This window comes from Schistocerca piceifrons, chromosome 2, assembly GCF_021461385.2.
Source record: "Schistocerca piceifrons isolate TAMUIC-IGC-003096 chromosome 2, iqSchPice1.1, whole genome shotgun sequence".
NCBI lineage: Eukaryota > Metazoa > Arthropoda > Insecta > Orthoptera > Acrididae > Schistocerca > Schistocerca piceifrons.
The window spans coordinates 403,161,850-403,183,607 of NC_060139.1; the positions used below are offsets into that span (position 1 = coordinate 403,161,850).

The window sequence follows — 21,758 nt, forward strand, 5'->3', positions numbered from 1 at the left end:
TCGTCACCGTCAAAATTTTCTTCCTTAGAAGCCATGACGTGACGTAACGGTCCGTTGAGTGAGTGAGTGAATGCTGACATTTAAAATGTATTGCGATATGTTCTGAAGTGACGTTACGTGACACGTCGGTCAGTGCGAATTGGACTTCATTAGCTTTCTGCCATTTGTAGCGTCAGTTGAAGCGTTGTGTTTCTATTAACTCTGATTCATGATCGTAGTTTGGTATCTGTGCTTTCGTAATGGTTGATGAGCTTTGCAACGTGCTTTGATAGTTGTGGTGGTGGATGAATGTTTTGGGAAATTTTATAAACACGTGTACAAATGTTGTAATAATTTTTCGTAGTTTTGAATTATAATGTTAGACGATGATGATCCGGTTATGCAGGAGGTTTGTTACTCTTTACGAATGTTGATTTTGTAGTGACACTAAAACTTGTTTACTTTCGGCATGTGTGTGGTAAAAATATGGTTTGTGTGTGATACAACGAATGTCAGGAAAGCAAGTAAATTGTTTTGAAAAGAAAAGAGTGAATATCTCCTTTGTGACCATTTATAACACATCCACATTTGTTTAGGTCGTTTTTTTGAAGAAGCAAGCATCGGAAAATCCTCACGAGAAGTGTTTAAGTGTAGTTTGTACACGCTTTATTTAATGCTCTTGCAAAATGTAGAGAAAACACAATGCCAATGTAGAGCGTCACTTCTATAGTAGCACTCCTGCATGGGAAATGTGTATTCAGAAGTTTTGTAGTCTCTAGAGTGTTAACTTAATTTCAAAGCTCTCAAGCAAGTTGGCACTTGCCAACCTAATCTAGATCTCGGGCTACATTACTGACCAGTCTTACCGCAGCCAATATTACGGTGGTAGACAATGTCGCTTCACACATTAACCAATCTGTAATTGTATCAGTTACCAACTTAATGTTTCTATTGTCAGAGTATCTCTGTGGTATGGTATGGTTGTTGTTGGCCACAGTCTTGAAAGGAATTGAAATTATACTTATTAGTCCCTTAAATGTAGCTATAGCCACCCTATTCATTGATTGCATTACAGAAACAGTTTGATGTGATGGATACATTGATATTTTAAACACGATAATGAAAAGTTTATGGCTAGGAATATTATCAAGGTGGTTGAAAATTCTGAAAACATTTTTCTCTTTCTCACATTTAGACTTCATCTCATTATTCAGTTCTCAGACCGGATAATCATTGACATCCGATGATGTTAGTAGCCACTTAAGTGTAAGGAGGCGATATTAGGGGCTACCGTGATTGTCAAGGAGTCTGTCAAGTGTGATGGCTAGATGACACTATTGTCTTGGCTGCCAGCATATAGTTTGACAGTGTTTGAAAATCTGCCCCCCCCCCCATCAAGTATAGCAGTAAACATACTGGCTAAAAGCATATATTAATCTACACTTATTTTTTTTTTTTTTTTAGCCACCACCAGGCGTTGTTGCTCTAGCAGCTTGCTTCTCATTCACTAATGCCAGGCAATAGAAAGTTAAATAAAAGCTGCAGTCCCCTCATACTCCAATCACATATTGAGTTCTGTAACATTTTTTACAGTACAAAACATCTGTATAAAATTTACTAGTTACAAGCCTCAGAATAAGCCATTGTGATGAGGCCCATGTGCAAGACTGAAATGTTGGTCAAGATATCATGATAAGCCCATTAAAGGTGGCAATGGTTAGAGATGCCTATGTTCTCGATTTTTCCCCAAATGAGATTCATCACCATTCTTATCAAACTACTATAGTCGTATACTGGCATTAGAGCATTGATAAGAGCTAACTTGAAAATTTGAGGCTTTGTGTAGGAGAGATGACCTTTTTCAAGGTCACTAAAGCAGGCTAGTGCATTGAGGATAACTTGGAGATTGCGATTGAACTGTAGACATAGATGGTATTTTAATAACTATTTTCTAGCCACCAAGAGGAAGAGAGGTGAATTCATGTGGTGCTTTGCCTGTCAAATGGGGTTGTTAAAAGCTGTGAACTACATTGTGTGATTTGAGTGGAATAGGCTGTAAGTTGGCACTGAATTTCAGCATCTCTTTTTCTCTCTAGTCCATACTCATAACAAAATTTTCACAAGCACTCTTCAAATGAACTGGATTATACAGCTATGTGCCTTGTAAAAGATTGAAAGAAGATAATGACGAATCACCTCTATTAGGAAAGTGCCCAGGAGTCAATCCATACCAAGTGGTCCAAGAAAAAAATAATTGGTTGCTTGACCATCTCAGAAAAATTTTATACTTGCTGTGTGAATTCTCCAATGTTTAGTAGTCACAAAAACATTATTTATAAAAATTCTTTATAATTTTGAAGTGGTGGCCATATTTATTCCAGGCCGCATGCGTTTTTTTGTATTTGCAACCATCTACATTTTTTACAGTTATTCAGTAGTGGGTTGTCCTAAGCCTCTCAGATAAAATGCATTTAGTTCAACATGCTGTGGGCTAGCAAATTAACATCATCACCACTTAACTGAATGTATTCTTTAATATATTCTTAGTAGTTCAAAGTTATCAGCCACAAATTAAAAAAAAAATACCCTCAATTTTTGAACAGTAGTTTTCCTAAGAAAGATTAATTTCTCAGCTTTAATATTTTTTGTGCTATTACACTGTATAGTATAGTTACTTTTTATGGAATATAGCTTACACTAAAAAAAATACACTATTTTAAAAAATTATTTTTTTTTAAATTTTTTCATTTTGTGGGGCCTGCCATCTTTGTTAGGGAACCAGATAAAAAATCTGAAAATTTCACAGTTAATAGACCTTTATGATATCAATCTTCGGTATAAATTTCAACTTTGAGAGATTCGATTGGAAGTTATGGAAAAAAATTACAAATATGAGTCAAAAATATGTTTTTTAACTTCTGTGATATCTAGGCTTATGGAGTAAAATATATTCGTTACAATATATAATTTAATCATATCTATGATTACTTAATTTTTTATTCAAAATAAGCCTACTAATTACATTATATTGTTCTCTTGTTATTTGAGAAATTTGCTGGGTGTTAGATTACAACTTCGCCCAGTCACAGTTGTAAATTCTATGGGAGACAGCTTCCTTAGTTCATTTTTAAGTGGCATCCAAACTTGATCCTTCTAATTTTTAAAAAAAAAGATGTCCTTGGTCCTGGAGAGTGATAAAATGCAACATGTACATCTTGGTTTTGACAGCCAATATTAACAACTTTGCCAGTCCACCACTGTTCATCGTAAACACAAGCCACTATGTCTTTATTTCGAAGAACCAGTTGTACAAGTTTACCACACTGATGAAGTTCACTATCAGGCGAAGTTGATGTGATCTTACACTCCAGTAAGTTGTGTGAATGGCGTACAAAACAGTGAAAAGATCGAGGGCCTTTAATCTTCTGACAAGTGTTGTACCTTTCCTTCAAGGCGCTCATAGACTTCTTGTATTTCCTCACATTGTACAAAAACATAGGTAATTCCTTTGATATGTTTTTTTACAGAATTCAAACATTTCTTGAGGTGTTATGATATGATGTCATCGATCCGCTGCAGACTTGCTTTTGTGACAGTTCGCTTTGTTTTACCCCCTGACACCATCACAAGCATTCTTCCCATGGCATGAAGCGAAAAAGTGCCATTCTACATCGAACCCAAAATCTTCTTTATGAGAGGAGATGTTAATAATGTATTTATTTATTTATTTATTGTTTTTATATTGACTTGCTGCCCCATCTGAAAAGTAAATCAGTTTTTTTATGCAAGGGTGGTGCTGTTTAATGTAGTTTGTTAATTTTAGTTGAAAAATGTGCACTGCTTTGTGTTCAAGGTAGTCACTTGTGACACAAAAGGTGTGGCTCATTAGTTTATCTTCATCTTTATAATAGAATACAAATGGATGAACTGTGGCCTCTTTGTTTACCCAGTGGTGCCCTTGTGCTTCATCTTGAACAACAAAGGAATAATTTTCCGAAAAGTCAGCAAGAACTCAGCAGTCATCAGCTGCCAAGGTTTGCTTTTTGTCTTTCAAAAATTTACTTTGAGCTTTTGCAATAAAATGGTGCATTTTCTGATTTTGAAGGTTAGCCAGCAACAATTCAAAAAATTCTTCTCGTGATTTTATGACTGCCACCATTTCAGTTCTGCCTTGTATCACCCATTGTTTGTATTTTATATTGTTAGGCATCAAATTGTCGTCTTCGGATTCTTCAGTGTCAAGTAAGGCTTGTTTGCATGGACAATCTTCACATCTTCCCTTGATCATGCAATTGTAACTATTAATATTGCATACCATAACTTCCAAAAGGTCTTTATAGTCAACTCTAAGATTGGCACCATCTATTACATTCTGATGATACAAACAAACACGGGTGCCAGATGCCCCTGCAACAATACACTATCTTGGTCTCAACTCGAAAAACTTTGATCTTGCAATTTTAATGTGAGGATTTTCTTTTTTAAATTCAGTGAACAATTCATTTAATTTACACAATACTAACCTTTTTTATCTTTGAATCTTAGAACCATTTTCTTTCACAGAAACACAGTATCATTTGCCAGACATCAAACAGCTGTTATTTTCATTGTGATAATACTTAATAACTTTATTGATTGTACAATGTTATTTATATTCCATCCTGATTGCACAATGTTTATTCATATGACCCGTTTCGGTCGATCTAGAACCATCTTCAGATCTCTAACGATAACGACACTAATTTACTATTTCACGAATGCAAATCATTTTCATCCTATCTAATCAACATCAAATGTACCAGAGTGTACTTGATATTTCGGTTACAGGAGTAACCCGTCCAAATCCAGCAACTTTTACATGCAGCGTCACATAAAATTGGTTGGCAGAATGCATGTAATTTATGTTAATTATAATAATATTACTGACAGGTGGAGTCTGGTACATTTGTTACATTACATATGCCCATACTGTATTCAGTAGATTTTTGTGATTAATTTTTATCTCCAAAAATACTTAACTAAAATCTCTACCTATCACGATTTTAAAAACACAGTAAAATTATCATTTCTGTACGATCTAAAAACATAGGGCGATTTCTATATCTATGGTGCTGGTGTAGACTTGTTTTCCTCCATGGTCTGCTTCCATTGTTCCCGCCATTTCGGTGTTGTGCCGCAATCCGCTCAGTTGTCTGACATCCATCGCTGTGGGCAAGAGGGCCGCGCAGGAGAGCCTCGTCAATGATGCCAGGTGCTGCACGCTTCTTCCAGCTTCTCCATCACACAATCTCTCATCCTTCGGCGTGGACCTTCACACATGTGTGATTAGCCGATTGTCAAATTAATTTGACTCAGTATCCTTGGACATGCCATATACCTTATGTATTGCATCATATGTCCTCTATCCAAATTAGATCTGTCCTTTCTCATGCTGATAGGCTGGTCGTTATTATCACAATGGACACAGGTAACTTTTGTTGCTTGTTATCTGTAACTTAAGTATATTAGCTCACTTAAGACCCCCCTCCCGCAAAAAAAGACACCTTCTTGGCTTGGTTTATGAAATTTCTGGTCTGACTGAGTGGTTTACTTAATTTTTAATGATAGGAAGCAAGGCATCATGAGCTGTAACAGTGGAAAGAGCAGTGAATGAAATATCCAAACTTATAATTATTTGGTTCTTTGAAGTGGTCTCTCTATAATAATACAGGAAGGGAAGAGGGTGTGATAGTGAGTGTTCAAAACTCCTGGGTGTGTGTATTAATCAGAAATATAATTAGAAACCAAATATTGCAAGTGCATAATACATTCAAGTACATAATGCATTAATTCAGCAACATTCACTCTACTTGTAATTAGGAAATGAACTTATATTACATATTTTCATTCATTGATGTTTATTAAATAATTTACTGGGGCAGTGCCCCCCCCCCCCCCCCCCACACACACACACACACACAAAGTATTCATTGCATATTATTGTGCTGAAATTATAGTATCTGGTATATGTGCGCGCACAAACTGGGTCAATGGAAGCGTCCGATTCCACATGTCGGCTTTGACCCATGACATAAGGCTGTTGTTGTGTGTGACATCACGACGGCGTGGAGTTTAGTTTGTGAAAGTGGCTTGTTTGTAGGTGTCGTTTTGATGTGATCGGTTGTGCTCTCTGGTGGTGCGTGTATGTGTTGTGTGTTAGCTGATGTTTTTGGTTTAGTTTGGGTGTATGGCGTGTTTATAGGTGGCGTATTGTTGCAGTCAGTGGTTCTCTCTGGTGGTGTGTGTATGGGTAGTGTGTTATGTGGCATATGGGGTTCATTTGCATGGTAGCATTGCATGTGTGTGGTATTGGTGGTGACTGTGCTTTCAGCGGAATATTTTGGTTTTGTTATGTTGATGTTATTGTAGTTTTTTTCTGTTCTTCGTATGTGAATTTTGGTAAATTGCTTTGTTTATGTCTGTGGTGGGTATGGATATGACTGACAAAGTCAACAGTTTTCGGTTGTCGGCAATGATGGGGGACAGTGCGTTCTCTCTAAATAGGATTAAGTGTGGTGGTGGTGGTTGTGGTTGTGGTGGTGAAAGATTTGATTGTGTGGTATCAGTTGTTTCGGTTGACTTATATAGGTCAAGGGAAGTGTTAGATTCCAATTTTGATTTTGTAGGTTTTTTTGTGGTAAGAATAAGTGTGTTGGTGATGAAAGTTTTGAGATTTATAGTGTTGTATCGGTTGTTTCTGTTGACCTATACAGGTTAAGGGTAGTGATCGATTCCAGTGGATTTTGTGTGTGGTGGAATTTGGAAAGGTTGTGGGGTCTTGTTATTTTAGTGTTTTTTTGTCGTTTGGTGTACTGGCGTGTGTTTATATTTAGTTTGTCCCCACCCAGAAACCCCCAATTTCCCCCACTTGTCCCGTTAGTTTCATGATATGTTTTGATCCTTTTTCATGTTTGTTGTCATGTTTACATGATGGCGTCATAGGAGTGGTATGGGATTTGTTGTGAATGGTCGTTTCCACCATATTAGTGACGTCATTGGTCAAAGCAGAGGGGTGGAATTGGGCACTTCCATGTTTTAGGCAACTCACTTTAAAGAATTAGATATACTAAAAACAGCTTCTCAGTACATTCAGAGTTCCCTCTTACGAAGATTGTAATGAAGCATCAGGCATGGTTTGAAATTAGTAGTACATAGCATTCATAAATATAAGATTAGGAGCAAAAATAGGCTCCATTGTCCACAACTTAATCTTACTAATGCACAGAAAGGAGCTAAGTATGCAGCCATAAAAATATTTGAACACCACACTCGTACTGGCAGTTATTGGGGGTTTTGAAAACAAATTTAAATCATTTCTACTTGACAACTCATAGGCTTACTCCATAGATGAATAAATAGTATTATGTAAATGCCTTCACAGAGGAAATGTGTGTCATTTCTAAACCTACTAACGTGACCCAAATCAAAATAATGTAGCACCCGCACTAATTATAACAATAATAATAAATCTGTTTAGTTATTCTTCTTGTTCCACTTGTTTTGGTAGTGTCTAATTGCCGAGTGGTATATGTACAATAGATATAAAATTCTAGTTAAATTTATGGTGTCACATGTGGTGATGTGCTGTTCATATTTATTACATGTGGAGGAAAGGTGGGGTGTGATGTCATTAGTATACATTAATACTAACTGAGGTATACTGACATTAGCACACTACTACTTTTCATGATGATATGATTCTTAAGAGCTACAGTGTTCATTTGCAGAATGTGTTATTTATCTATGACTTTATTTCCAGTGGATGGGTGGCATTTTTCAGGCTGCAGGAACATGTTTGTACTGCATGTATGATCTTATCTGTGTATGAATTGGGACATATATTTAATGAAACTGCATTTATTAAATTATTGATTAGTATTTGGGGACCGGCATTTTGGATGTGGCTAGCATTGAATGCACTTGCCATTCTCCTATTATGAAGGTGTGAAATTCTATGTTTCAGTTGATCATGGCTATTACCAGTCCTCGGCTATAGAGTAGATAGACAAGACACAAACTAAAAATAATGTTCAAGGATACAGAAATTGACCTGAAACACTGCAAATATGTTATTTACCAGGTTACACATTTCAAGTTAAACACCTAATGATCAGTGTTGTATCCACGCAAAGAAGAAGGGCGACTGAAAATATCAAATTAAACATTTTAAGCTAATTTCATTGAACAACTTCCAGCAGAAAAAGATTATTTGTGTTATGGTGAACACATTGAAACTGTGTAACTACCTACCAATGATGGTAATAAAAGTATAAAAGAGAGCTTGATTCCAGGAGAGGTGAAGGGGGAAGGGGAGAGAGAGAGGGAGGCGAGTCCAAGCTTGAAAAAACTTTACTTTGTATTTACTCTGACCATACAGAGAATCATATCAGCATACTGAAGGACTGGACATCTCTCACATACAAGAGCTGTATGTATCACTTTAAATTTAGTACTCATACGGTTGGCAGAACTGCATCCTTATGCGGTCAGCGGAGGCGTCTGAGCCCACCCTTCAGCTTTGACCTGTAACGTGAGAGTGTTGTGGTGTGGACATCACGACGGCATGGAGTTTAGTTTATGAGTTGTTTGTGTTTGTAGCTGTCGTCTTGTTGTGTTACTGCATGGATTTTAGTTTGAGTTTGTTGTGTTTGTAGATGTCGTCTTGTTGCGGTGGGTGGTGTCCTCTGGTGATGTGTGTATGGGGTGCGTGTTATGCGGTGTATTGGGTTCATTTGATTGTCATTGTTTGTAGTGTGAATTAATTTGTATTGACTGTGATTGAAGAATGGAACTTGGTTTTAGTGAGTTACCAGTAAATTTTTTGTTTGTTTATGTGACTGTGATGTCACTTGGTGTTATTGGTTTGTTGTTTGTCGTGCAGTAAGACGTTTAATTTATTTTGTGGCTTTAACAGTTCACGGTTACATGCTGAGATGGGGGACGACATGATGTCCCTCATAAAATTTTTGCAGGTGTTTGGACTGCTGACCAAAATAGTCAAGTGCAGTGTCTGTAAAGAGAATATGTGGTTGGCCAGAGTTCCGGCGTCTCAGACCATTGACTGTTACATGTGGTGGTGCCGAAGGGATAACCTTTGGTGCTCCATTAGATGCGGTACCTGGTTCGAGAAGTCTAGGTTGGCCCTGTGAGAGGAGTTTAGATGACTTATTATTTTTGTTATAGATCTTCCATCAGTTTTTGCGCACATGAGACTGGTGTGAGTGAGAGGACGGTTTTAGATGGCTTTCTTTTTGTAGGGTAGTTTGTTCAGAATATGTTAAGTATAGGAGTAAGTTGGGTGGGCCGGTGGTGGTTGTTGAGATAGATGAGTGGCAGTTTGGGAAGAGAAAATATGGGAAGGGTAAGTCTCCGGTCGGTTTATGGGTGTGGAGGGCCATTATTTCGGGAGGGGGGGGGGCTTATGGAGATAGGTTGTGGGTGGGTTGGGGGTTTTTTTGTTTTTGGTTGGTTTTTTTTGGGGGGGGGGTTGTGGTTGTGGCTGTGTTTGTTTGATTGGGGTGGCTGACCTAGTGTGTAGTGCCGTAATTTTTTTTATGTCTATTATTCACGAGTTATGATGTTTTGTGTGTTTTTTCATGTGTTGCTGGTTTGGTGTCATTTATTGCAGGTGTAGGTGTTTGATGTTTTGGTATTGTCACTTGTGGTTGATTTATGTAATGTAAGGGAAGTTTCCCATTCCAATTTTTTAGTTGTAGATGCATTTTTGTTGTCTATATTATTATTGCAGCGCATACAGATATCTTCAGTCTCTCTTGCTAAAGGTCCATGTCCTACAGAGTGCAAACAAAACTTAATTTGACCAATATTCAATGATAACACAAAATCACCAATTAACTATAGTCCAGAAAGCATATTAACCCTCGCATTACCAAGCAGGGTATTCTGACTACCCCAGGTTGATTTTTTTCCCTATAATAATGTTACTCGAAGGGCCACATGCCTGTGGTTTCATGACTTTGTACTAAAATGATTAACGTTGAATTCACACTCATGGCTATCTAATTTTTTTGGCGTTATCATTGTTATTCACGTCATTTATTGGTGGTATTGTGAGACTACCCCACTTGGTATGAAATGTCTTATTTTCTTATTTGTAGAAAAAGAAGATTTTGGGAAATATATCTGTCATTCATCTTCTTTGTTGAGTTTTGCCATAGATCCAATGTTTGTTATTGTTGCTGGTTACTGTTGTTGAGTTGAAGTTGACGTTCACCGTTGAGCTGACATTACACGAGTCAGTATTTCATCTACAAGTAAGGATGTACAAAGGACTTTCTAGTGAAGAGATCATGGAAATTCTATACAATTCTGATGTCAGTGACGATGAAAATGAATGGGACATTGATAATGAACTGAATGAATGTGTGGAACCTCTTGACAAAGACCCTGCATAGCATCAGATGAAGCTGATGATGAAATATCAGAAGGCACTACACATTCAAGTGAACAAGTAGAAGAAGAAGAAGAAGAAGAAGACAACAAAGACACTGGAGATTTGTTTGTTTCTAGAAGTGGACTACAATTTACTAGTGAACCACCAAAAGGTGGGCGGCGTTGACGTCACAACATTTTGAACGTAACACCTGGCCCAGTGAATGATGGAAAAACAATCAAAACAATAACAGAGTCATTTTTATTATTTATCTCACCGGAAATCATGAGCATCATTGCAGAAGAAATGAACAGGAAAGCCAAACGAGTAATTTCTTTGTGGAATGCAGCTCATTCTTTGAACAAAATGACATGGAGAGATATAAATGCAACTGAAGTGTACGCTGTATTAGCATTTCCAATAGGAGCTGGTCGAACTCATGGACATCACACTAGTGCTTCCGATCTGTGGGAAAGTAATGTTGCCTGTCGGCAACCATTCTTTTCTGCTGCCATGTCAAGAAACTGATTTTTAACTATACTGAAATTCTTGTGATTTGACAACAGAGACACAAGCTACAAGCCATCAGGGTAGTGTTCGACAAATTTCAATCTAATTTGTGCAAGATCTTCTATCCTTATGAATATGTGACTATTGATGAAAGATTAGCAGCGTACCGAGGAAACTGCCCTTTTAGGGTTTATATGAAGAGCAAGCCTGGCAAGTATGGCATTAAAATTTGGGTTTGTGCTGATGTGAAGACATCTTACTTATTACGGATCCAAATTTACACAGGAATGGTGGACAATACTCTGAAAGTGAATCAAGGACAGAGAGTTGTTTTGGATCTGATGGAACTATTTCTGAATAACGGTCATGGTGTAACAACTGATAATTTTTCACCAGTTTTCCATTGGGTGTTGAACTACTAAAACGAAACACCACATTGGTTGGTGCCTAGCGTGATTCCGAAGGAATTCTTGACAAACAGAAAGAGAGACGTTCACTGTTCAATATTCGGTTTCGCAAAAGACTTGACCCTAGTTTCCTATGTTCCAAAGAAGGGAGAGGCAGTAATACTACTCTCTACTCATCATAATGAGAGACAAGTGAGTGGTGAAGAAAGTGAACACAAACCCAAAATCATACTGCACTACAACAAAACCAAAGGTGCTGTAGATAATGGGGACAAAATGACAAGAGAATACAGTTGTGTTAGAGAAACGAGGTGATGGTCACTAAGAATCTTATGGAAATGATAGATGCTGCAGCACTGAATGCATTTATTCTATACACTGAAAGATTTCCTGAATGGCAGAAGAATAACTGAAGCCGACGTAAACTCTTCATGACTGAACTGGCATTTGGACCCAGCAAAGGCAACATGGAAGAAAAAGCCAAAAATATCATTGGTCTTCATAAAGATGCACTGAAAGCTTGTGGTATTGCAATTCCTACAGCAGTGATTCAGACCCAGTGTTCCAAGTTACCAATGCCACAACGATGTCAAGATTGCAAGAGAAACAAAGATCGGAAAACAAGATTCTGTTGTGTAATGTGCAAGAAACCTGTTTGTAATATACACAGAGAAGAAACTGTTACTGTGAAGTGCATGCAGTGCAAAAATGTACTTGACTGAAAAATTGAAAAAAGTCTTGTGTTATTTTACTGCAGTGACTGTTGAGGTATATAGATTATTAATTTTCTGTTCGTTGAGTACTGAATTTACTGAAAGGCATAAAAATTTTGTTGTACTTTGTATCTGTCATCTGATTAAATACTTTTAATAATCTGAAAAGCTGTTTTTCAATACTAAATAAACCCATTAAATGGAAATAACGAAATCTGAGAACAAATATTACAATAAAACACAAAACCCTTTTGGGGTAGTCCAAATACCCCGCTTGGTAAAATAGAGGTGTGAAAAAGCTTGATAACGGGAGGGTTAACCCAGTATCTGAAGGCTTATAGCACATTGTTCATGAGCAGCTGATGGAATACTTTAAAACTTTGATAAAGTTCATTCAGACTTCCAGAAACATCATTTGCACAGCAACTTATGACATCAGATATGCTGTAGATGGATGTAAAGTGCCCATCTAGAAAGTGCTGGATTTCTGCACAAGGCTTTTCATAATGTTGATTTTTAATATATTTATTCGGAAATGAAACTGCTAAATTTCTCAAACAGTGCAATACCGTAGTTCAGCGACTACCTTAAAAAAAGCTGCTATCAATGAGTGTGGTTCAGTAAACTCATCATGGAATCATGGTGCCACATCAAATATTAATGATGACATTTGTTCAGTATCAAGATGTACACTAAACCTGTGTATTGTACTAAACCTGAAGAAGATACAGATCATCCTCATATACTATTGACAATTGATTAGTGAATATTTTCGTGAAACAGTTCCTCCTCTGCTCCTTGGCGATATCCAATTAACCAACCAAAAACTAATAAAAGGTTATTGCATAATAGGAAAGTATTTTCATCCAAAATGAAGGTAACGCTAATCCAGACTGTGCTCATGCTGAATGTACATCTACATCTATACTCTGCAATGCACTGTGAGATGCATGGCAGAGGGTACGTTCCATTGTACCAGTTATTAGGGTTTCGTCCCATTCCATTCATGAATGGAACATGGGAAGAATGATTGTTTGAATGCCTCTGTACATGCAGTAATTATTCTACTCTTATCCTCATAGTCCCTATTTGAGCAATAAATAGGATATTGTAGTACATTTCTAGAGTCATCATTTAACCAGTTCTTGAAACTTTATCGTCTTGGTATAATTTACGTCTATCTTCAAGAGTATTTAGTTCATTTCCTTCAGTATCTCTGTGATAATTTTCTGTGGATCAAATAAACCTTGTCGTTTTGTACTGCCCTTCTCTATATACGTTTAGTATCCCTGTTACTCCTATTTGGTACACTTAAGCAATATTCTAGAACCAGTCAAAGGATTGATTTGTAAGAATGTCCATGGTAGATTGATTGCACTTCCACAGCATTCTACCAATAAACCCAAGTCTGCCACCTTCCTTACCCCCATGACTGAGCATATACAGTCATTCCATTTCATATACCTACAAAGTGTTACACCCAGGTATTTGTACGATTTGGCCGATTCCAACAGTTACTCATTGATATTACATTTCTCACTTTGTAAAATGCACAATTTTACATTTCTGGACGTTGAAAGCAAGTTGTCGATCTTTGCACCACTTTGAAATGTTATCAAGATCTGACTGAATATTTATGTAGCTTCTCTCAGATAGTACTTAATTATAGATAACTGCATCATCTGCAAAAGCCTAATTTTACTATTAATATTGTCTGCAAGGTCATTAATGTACAACATGAACAGCAATGATCCCAACCAATTGCCTGGGGCACACATGAAGTTACTTCTACATCTGACATTGACTCTCCAACCAAGATAACATGCTGCATCCTCCTTATCAAAAAGTCCTCAGTCCAGTCACAAATTTATCTCGACACGCCATATAGTTGTACTTTTGACAATAAGCATAGGTGTGGCACTGAGTCAAATACCTAATCAGGAAACCTACCTGACTGTCTTGATCCAAAACTCAATATGTCATCTGAGAAAAGTACAAATTGGGTTTAACTTCAGAATCCAAACTAATTGGGATTGGGGAGGTCATTCTGTTCAAAAGACCTCATTATGTTTCAGCTCAGAATATGTTCCAAGATCCAACAACAAATCATTGTCTAGAATATTAGACAGTAGTTTGGTGGATCACTTCTGCTAGCCTTTTTGTAGTCAAGTGTGACCTGTGCTTTTTTCCAAGGACTGGGCACAGTTTTTTGTTTGAGGGATCTACAATAGATTATAGTCAGAAGAGGGGCAAACTCAGCTGCAAATTTGGTATAGAACCTGACAGGGATTGCACCGGGCCCTGGTGCTTTGTTCAATTTTAACGATTTCACCTAACAGCCTTTGCATATTACCAGAATTTCTTTGGATTTTGCGAGATATCATTTGATAATATTCTGTTACAATATTCATTGAAGTCATAACTCATTAAACCTGAGCCATAGTTTCGCTATGTGCTCTTTGCCTGTGCTGAATGTTTTGTTTCTCATTGAGGCATGACACTGCTGATTTTTTTAATCTAGTTTAAGGAACATATATACCGTTCTGCTTGTTTAATATCCTTTGTTCTTTAGTAATCAGTGTTCCAAACTGCGTCATGATCACTGACAACAGTTTTGATAAGGACATTCTCAGAGAGGTCAGGTGCGCTTGCTGACATTAGATCCAATATATTTCCATCAGGAGTGAGGTTCATAACTATCTGTTGTAGGTAGTTTTCAAAGAAGGCATTTAGTAATGCAGAATATCTTTATCACGCTGACCACTAACAAGACTGTAATTTGTCTTTTCTACTGCGACAAATATACTGCGATCATTTCTCATTTGCCTGTCATTTTGATATACACTCAAATTTTCCCCAAAAATCTCACTGCTGTCAATTTCAAGTTTCAACCAGCTTTCTGTTCCTAGTATTATGTGAGCTTCACTGCTTTTCATGAGCGCTTCAAACTCTGGCACTTTGATGTGAATGCTTCGGTAGTTAACTATTAGGATTTTAATACTCTCACCAATGGGAGGCATTTAATTTGATTTACACTGATATTTCTGGGTTTCCTACAGCTATTGTTACACTATGTGATCGAAAGTTTCTGGATACCCAAAAAACATGTGTTTTTCGTATTAGGTGCATTGTGCTGCCACCTACTGCCAGGTACTCCATGTCAGCGACTTCAGTAGTCAGAGAGCAGTAGTGAGAGAGCAGAATGGGGCACTCCACAGAACTCAAGACTTCAAACGTGGTCAGGTGATTGGTGTCACTTGTGTCATTTGTCTGTACACAAGATTTGCACACTCCTAAACATGCCTAGGTCTACTGTTTCCAATGTGATAGTGAAGTGGAAACGTGAAGGGACACATACAGCACAAAAACGTACAGACTGGTCTCATCTGTTGACTGATAGAGACTGCCAACAGTTGAAGAGGGTCGTAATGTGTAATCATCTATCTAGACCATCACACAGGAATTCCAAACTGTAACAGGATCCACTGCAAGTACTATGACAGTTAGGCGGGAGGTGAGAAAACTTGGATTTCTTGGTCGAGTGGTTGCTCATAAGCCACACATCATGCCAACAAATGCCAAACGACACCTTCCTTGGTGTAGGGAGCATAAACATTGGACGATTGAACAGTGGAAAAACATTGTGTTGATCACAGTACACAGTGTGGCAATCTGATGGCAGGGTGCGGGTATGGTGAACGCCCAGTGAACGTCATCTGTCAGCATGTGTAGTGCCAACAGTAAAATTTGGAGGCGGTGATGAAATGGTGTGGCCGTGTTTTTCATGGAGGGGGTTTACACCCCTTTTTGTTTTGTGTGGCACTATCACAACACAAGTCTACAGTGATGTTTCAAGCACCTTCTTGCTTCCCACTGTTGAAGAGCAATTTGGGGATGGCGATTGCAACACAATCGCCCACCTCTTCATAATGCACATCCTGTCGTGGAGTGGTTACACATCAATAACGTCCCTGTAATGAACTGGCCTGCACATAGTCCTGACTTGTATCCTAAATAACACCTTTGGAATGTATTGGAATGCCAACTTCGTGCCAGGCCTCACTGACTGACATCGATACCTCTCCTTAGTGCAGCACTCCATGAAAAATGGGCTGCCATTCCCCAAGAAACCTTCCAGTACCTGACTGAACGTATGCTTGTGAGAGTGGAAGCTGTCATCAAGGCTAATGGTGGGCCAACACCATATTGGATTCCAGCATTAGCGACGAAGGGCGCCACAAACTTGTAAGTTATTTTCAGCCAGGTGTCCAGATACTTTTGATCACATAGTGTATCTGAATTGACTGGAGAGTCACATAAACTAAAAAAGCTCTTGTGTGCATCCCAAACATTGTCAGCTACCTGGGTAGCAGCCTCTGATGTGTAGTGCACCCCTGACCCATTTAGAGCGACCCTACAGTTTTCAACCGTGTTGCACAAGTCAAAGAAGTCACAGCCTCGCTTGTCGCAGAACCTTCAAAGTCTCTAGTTCAGTCCTTCCACTCGGTTCACATCCAAAGAGCCATATCAGTTCTGGGGACAATGCTGTTTGTGGGAGCATACAGGAATGAGGTGGATAGAGGATAGGGCAGCTAGGCGCTGTAGGACATTCCTCTTTTCAGGGTATGGTGAGAGAATGTGTTTCAGTTTCTCCAGCTCTATGTGGTACTGAGTCACAAGGGGAGTGCTCCTGTGTGGGTGGATGGTGGTACTTTGAGAGGTGGTGGGTGACTAGAGTGATAAGGCATGGGAGATCTGTTTTTGTACAAGGTCGGGAGGGTAAATACAGTCTGCGAAGGCCTCAGTGAGACCTTGGCATATTACGAGAGGGACTACTCTTCACTACAGTTGTGTCGGGCACAGGTAACTGGGCTGTATGGAAGGGATTTCTTGGTATGGAATGGGTGGCAGCTGTCGAAATGGAGATATTGCTGATAGTTGGTTGTTTTGATATGGATGGGGGTACCAATGTAGACATCCTTGAGGTGGAGGTCAACATCGAGGAAGGTGGCTTGTTGGGATGAGCAGGACCGTGTGATGCATATGGAGGAGAAGATATTGAGGTTCTGGAGGAATGTGGATAAGATGTCGTCACCTTTGATCCAGATCACTAAGATATCATGAGTGAAATTGAACCAGGTGAGGGGTTTGGGATTCTCGTTGTTTTGGAAGGATTCTTCTAGGTGGCCCATGAATAGGTTGGCATAGGATGGTGCCACGTGCGTGCCCATAGCCACCCATTCCATACCACGAAGTCCCTTCCATACAGCCTAACCAACCATGGCCACCGCATGTGTAATGACAAGTGGTCCTTCTCAAAATATACGAAGTGTCTCACTGAAGCCTTCACTGACCGTAATTATCCTACCATCCTTGGACAGAAACAAAGCTTTCGTGCCTTATCTTTCCACTCTCCTACCACCTTCCAAAGTCCCACCATCTGGCCCATTCCCCTCATAACTCAGTACCACCCAGGACTGGAGCAACTGAATCACATTCTCCTCCAGGGTTTCGACTACCTCTCGTTGTGCCCTGAAATGAGGAATGCCCTACCCACTATCCTTCCAACCCCTCCCACAGCGGTATACTGCTGCCTGCCGAACCTACACAATACTCTCGTCCATCCGTGCACAACCTCTGTTCCCAACCCCTTGCCTCATATCCCTGTCCCATACATCCTCCCACAATCATATACACCAGTACAGTCACAAGCATCACGTATCCCATCAGAGGCAGGGCTACCTGTGTAACCTGTCATGTGGTCTACAAGCTAAGCTGCAATCACTCTGCTTCGTTCTATGTGGGCATTACAACCATCTAGCCACAGGAAAGCATTCCCCTTGTGACTCAGTGCCATCCAGGACTGGAGCTGTCCACATGTATGGCCACCAACAAACTGGCCAAGAAACAGCTGGCCCACGCAGTTGCTAAGCTTGCCACCAAACACAACATTCTTCATTTCAATAACTGCTTCAAGCCTGTGCCATCTGGATCCTTCCCACCAACACCAGCTTTTCTGAATTGCACAGGGGGGGAGCAATATATCCTACATTCCCATAACTCTCCTGGTCTCAACCTTTGTTAGTCAATGTCCTTAGCCCTTCCCTTTTCCCATTCCAGCACTACACAGCCCTTTATTCCACCAACATACCCACAGGCTTTTTATTCTCTCCTTTTCTGCTACCCCCCCTCCTCTAATTTCCTGAATGCAACTAGCTGCGCTACCTTCTCTCCACCACACCCCTGCATACTCACACAAGCAGCACTTTACTGTCCCCCACTCCTACCCTGTTATCCCTCCCCCTCCCTGCTCCAGCATCCACCATTCACCTACCACCCAGTTGCTTCTCCCATCACATGCTGCTGCTTGCAGTCTGGGGTCAGCAGTCAGAGACTGTGGGCATGTGTGTGAGTTGTGTTTGTGTGAGTGTATGTGTGTGTTGTCTATTTCCGCTGAAGGCCTTGTTAGCCAAAATCTTATATTCTGACAGTCTTTTTGTTGTGCCTATCTGTGACTCAGCATTTTTGCTAGATAGTGAGCAGCAACTATCATTTTCATATGAGGCGTGTTTTTTTAAGTAAGTACCGTTTTGAAATTAAAAAAAGACGTGCTAAGATATCTCAATAATTTTATTTTTGCATGAAAGCCTGTACCTTAATCTACTTTTCTACATAATTTCTGTCAATATTGAGGCACTTGTCATAACATTGTACCAGTTTTTGTATACCCTCCTCATAGAAGTCTGCACATGACTTGTTAACCACTGCATCACCACTGTTTTGACTTTGTTGTCGTCTTGAAGACGCTGACCGCCCAGGTGTTTCTTCAAGTGCAGGAACAGATGGTTGTCACTGGGCGCAAGATCAGGGCTGTATGGAGGATGATCTAGAGTTTTCCATTGAAAAGATATGATGAGATCTTTGGTCTGATTCACCACATGCGGACGGGCATTGTCTTGCAGCAAAATGATGCCTTTGCTCAACTTGCCATGTCTTTTGTTCTGAATTGAATGGTGCAGATTGTGCAATGTCCTACAGTAAGCTTCTGCATTGATTGTCTCATTACAAGGCATCATGTAAAAATAAAATTATTGAGATATCTTAGCACGTCTTTTTTTTTTAATTTCAGAACAGTACTTACTTAAAAAACACACCTCGTATATTGTTATATTCCATCCTGGATTTTCGCCGGCCGCGGTGGTCTAGCGGTTCTAGGCGCTCAGTCCGGAGCCGCGCGACTGCTACGGTCGCAGGTTCGAATCCTGCCTCGAGCATGGATGTGTGTGATGTCCTTAGGTTAGTTAGGTTTAAGTAGTTCTAAGTTCAAGGGGACTGATGACCATAGATGTTAAGTCCCATAGTGCTCAGAGCCATCCTGGATTTTCCATTATTTGAATGAACTATTAATTACACTTACATTTCTAAAATACTGTTTACCCATTATCATGCCTATCACCATTATTATTATTATTATTATTATTATTATTATTGTGTGCTGTTCATGTGTTACTTTTGTTGTAATGTCAACTTGCTAAATAGCTGGTTAGCTATAAGAGAGGGTCTTCAATGCCAAGATGATATATATATATATATATATATATATATATATATATATATATGATGTGACTTACCGAACGAAAGTGCTGGCAGGTCGATAGCCACACAGACAAACACAAACATACACACGAAATTCAAGCTTTCGCAACAAACTGTTGCCTCATCAGGAAAGACGGAAGGAGAGGGAAAGACGAAAGGATGTGGGTTTTAAGGGAGAGGGTAAGGAGTCATTCCAATCCCGGGAGCGGAAAGACTTACCTTAGGGGGAAAAAAGGACAGGTATACACTTGCGCACACACACACACACATCCATCCGCACATACACAGACACAAGCAGACATTTGTAAATATATTTTTCCCGTGTGGAATGTTTCCCTCTATTATATATATATTCCACGTGGGAAAAATATATCTAAAAACAAAGATGTGACTTACCAAACGAAAGTGCTGGCAGGTCGATAGACATACACACAAAATTCAAGCTTTCACAACAAACGGTTGCTTCATCAGGAAAGAGGGAAGGAGAGGGAAAGACGAAAGGATGTGGGTTTTAAGGGAGAGGGTAAGGAGTCATTCCAATCCCGGGAGCGGAAAGACTTACCTTTGGGGGGAAAAAAGGAAAAAAAGGACAGGTATACACTCGCGCGCACACACACACACACACACACACACACACACACACACACATCCATCCGCACATACACAGACACAAGCAGACATTAAAGGTAAGTCTTTCCCACTGGGATATGTGTGTGTGTGCGAGTGTATACCCGTCCTTTTTTCCCCCTAAGGTAAGTCTTTCCGCTCCTGGGATTGGAATGACTCCTTACCCTCTCCCTTAAAACCCACATCCTTTCGTCTTTCCCTCTCTTTCCCTCTTTCCTGATGAGGCAACAGTTTGTTGCGAAAGCTTGAATTTTGTGTGTATGTTTGTGTTTGTTTGTGTGTCTGTCGACCTGCCAGCACTTTCATTTGGTAAGTCACATCATCTTTGTTTTTAGATATATTTTTCCTACGTGGAATGTTTTCCTCTAAAAAATATATATATATATATATATATATATATATATATATATATATATATATATATATATATAAAAAAACACAGATGATGTGACTTACCGAACGAAAGTGTTGGCAGGTCGATAGACACACAAACGAACACAAACATACACACGAAATTCAAGCTTTCGCAACAAACTGTTGCCTCATCAGGAAAGAGGGAAGGAGAGGGATAGACGAAAGGATGTGGGATATGTGTGTGTGTGCGAGTGTATACCCGTCCTTTTTTCCCCCTAAGGTAAGTCTTTCCGCTCCCGGGATTGGAGTGACTCCTTACCCTCTCCCTTAAAACCCACTTCCTTTCGTCTTCCCCTCTCCTTTGCTGTTTTATCCCATTCCTCTGTCTCCATCTCTTCACATGATGCTAATGCTTTGGTCATTTTATTTTGATCATTTTATTAGTTCTGTCAGTCTGCAGCCAGACTTCATTTACAAGTTCTATATCATATATAGGTTTGTGTGTTTGAAGAAAAGGACTGAAGAAACAAATAACAATGACATATTTGGTAATGACATTGGTAAATGTTATTCAGGAAGTGAGGAGCCTGCTGATGGATCATTCAAAGAAAATACCGTTAAATAGTCAGAAGTACTCTTCAGCAGAGAGAGGTCTGGCAGACAAGCAGAATTTAAATGCAGTATAACCACATATTTTCTGCAGTGTATTACTAGAGTCATGGTTGTAACATATGTTTATTTTGTGACTCAAATGTATGAATATTCTCAGGTTTTACTGTTCATGCTCTTAGTTTAACATTTTAGTTGTATATTTTTTACAGTGCTATTTTAACAGTTTATTGTGCTGCTGTTGGAGTAATATTTTTATGTGTGTTTGCAGATTCCAGTATATCTTTCACGGACATTGGCAGAGAAGTTATTTCTTTTTCAGTACCCAATCAAAAAGTCATCAATTGGGTATGATGGCGCAAATGTTATACAGGTAAGAGCCATATATTTCTCATTTAAGTTGTTAATTTTCCATTGAAATATCCCATTAAATTAAAAATGTGATTGAGGAAACACAGTGAGGAAGCACAGGTTTTATGTTTGCAAAAGCAAACCCCAGTTTGTTAAAGAATCGAACTTGCACATATAAAA

At 39.1% G+C, this 21,758-nt stretch overlaps 1 protein-coding gene across 1 annotated transcript in view; it reads left to right on the plus strand.

The window, feature by feature from the left end:
- The first annotated feature begins 247 nt into the window (after positions 1 to 247).
- Positions 248 to 21,758, plus strand: part of LOC124777280 (DNA-directed RNA polymerase III subunit RPC5) — a 108,336-nt gene continuing 86,825 nt past the window's right edge. Inside the window, exons 1-2 of the mRNA XM_047252623.1 lie at positions 248 to 388; positions 21,499 to 21,600. Of these exons, the coding sequence (XP_047108579.1) occupies positions 356 to 388; positions 21,499 to 21,600 (135 nt within the window). The 5' untranslated portion in view covers positions 248 to 355. The remainder of the gene's footprint in view (positions 389 to 21,498; positions 21,601 to 21,758) is intronic.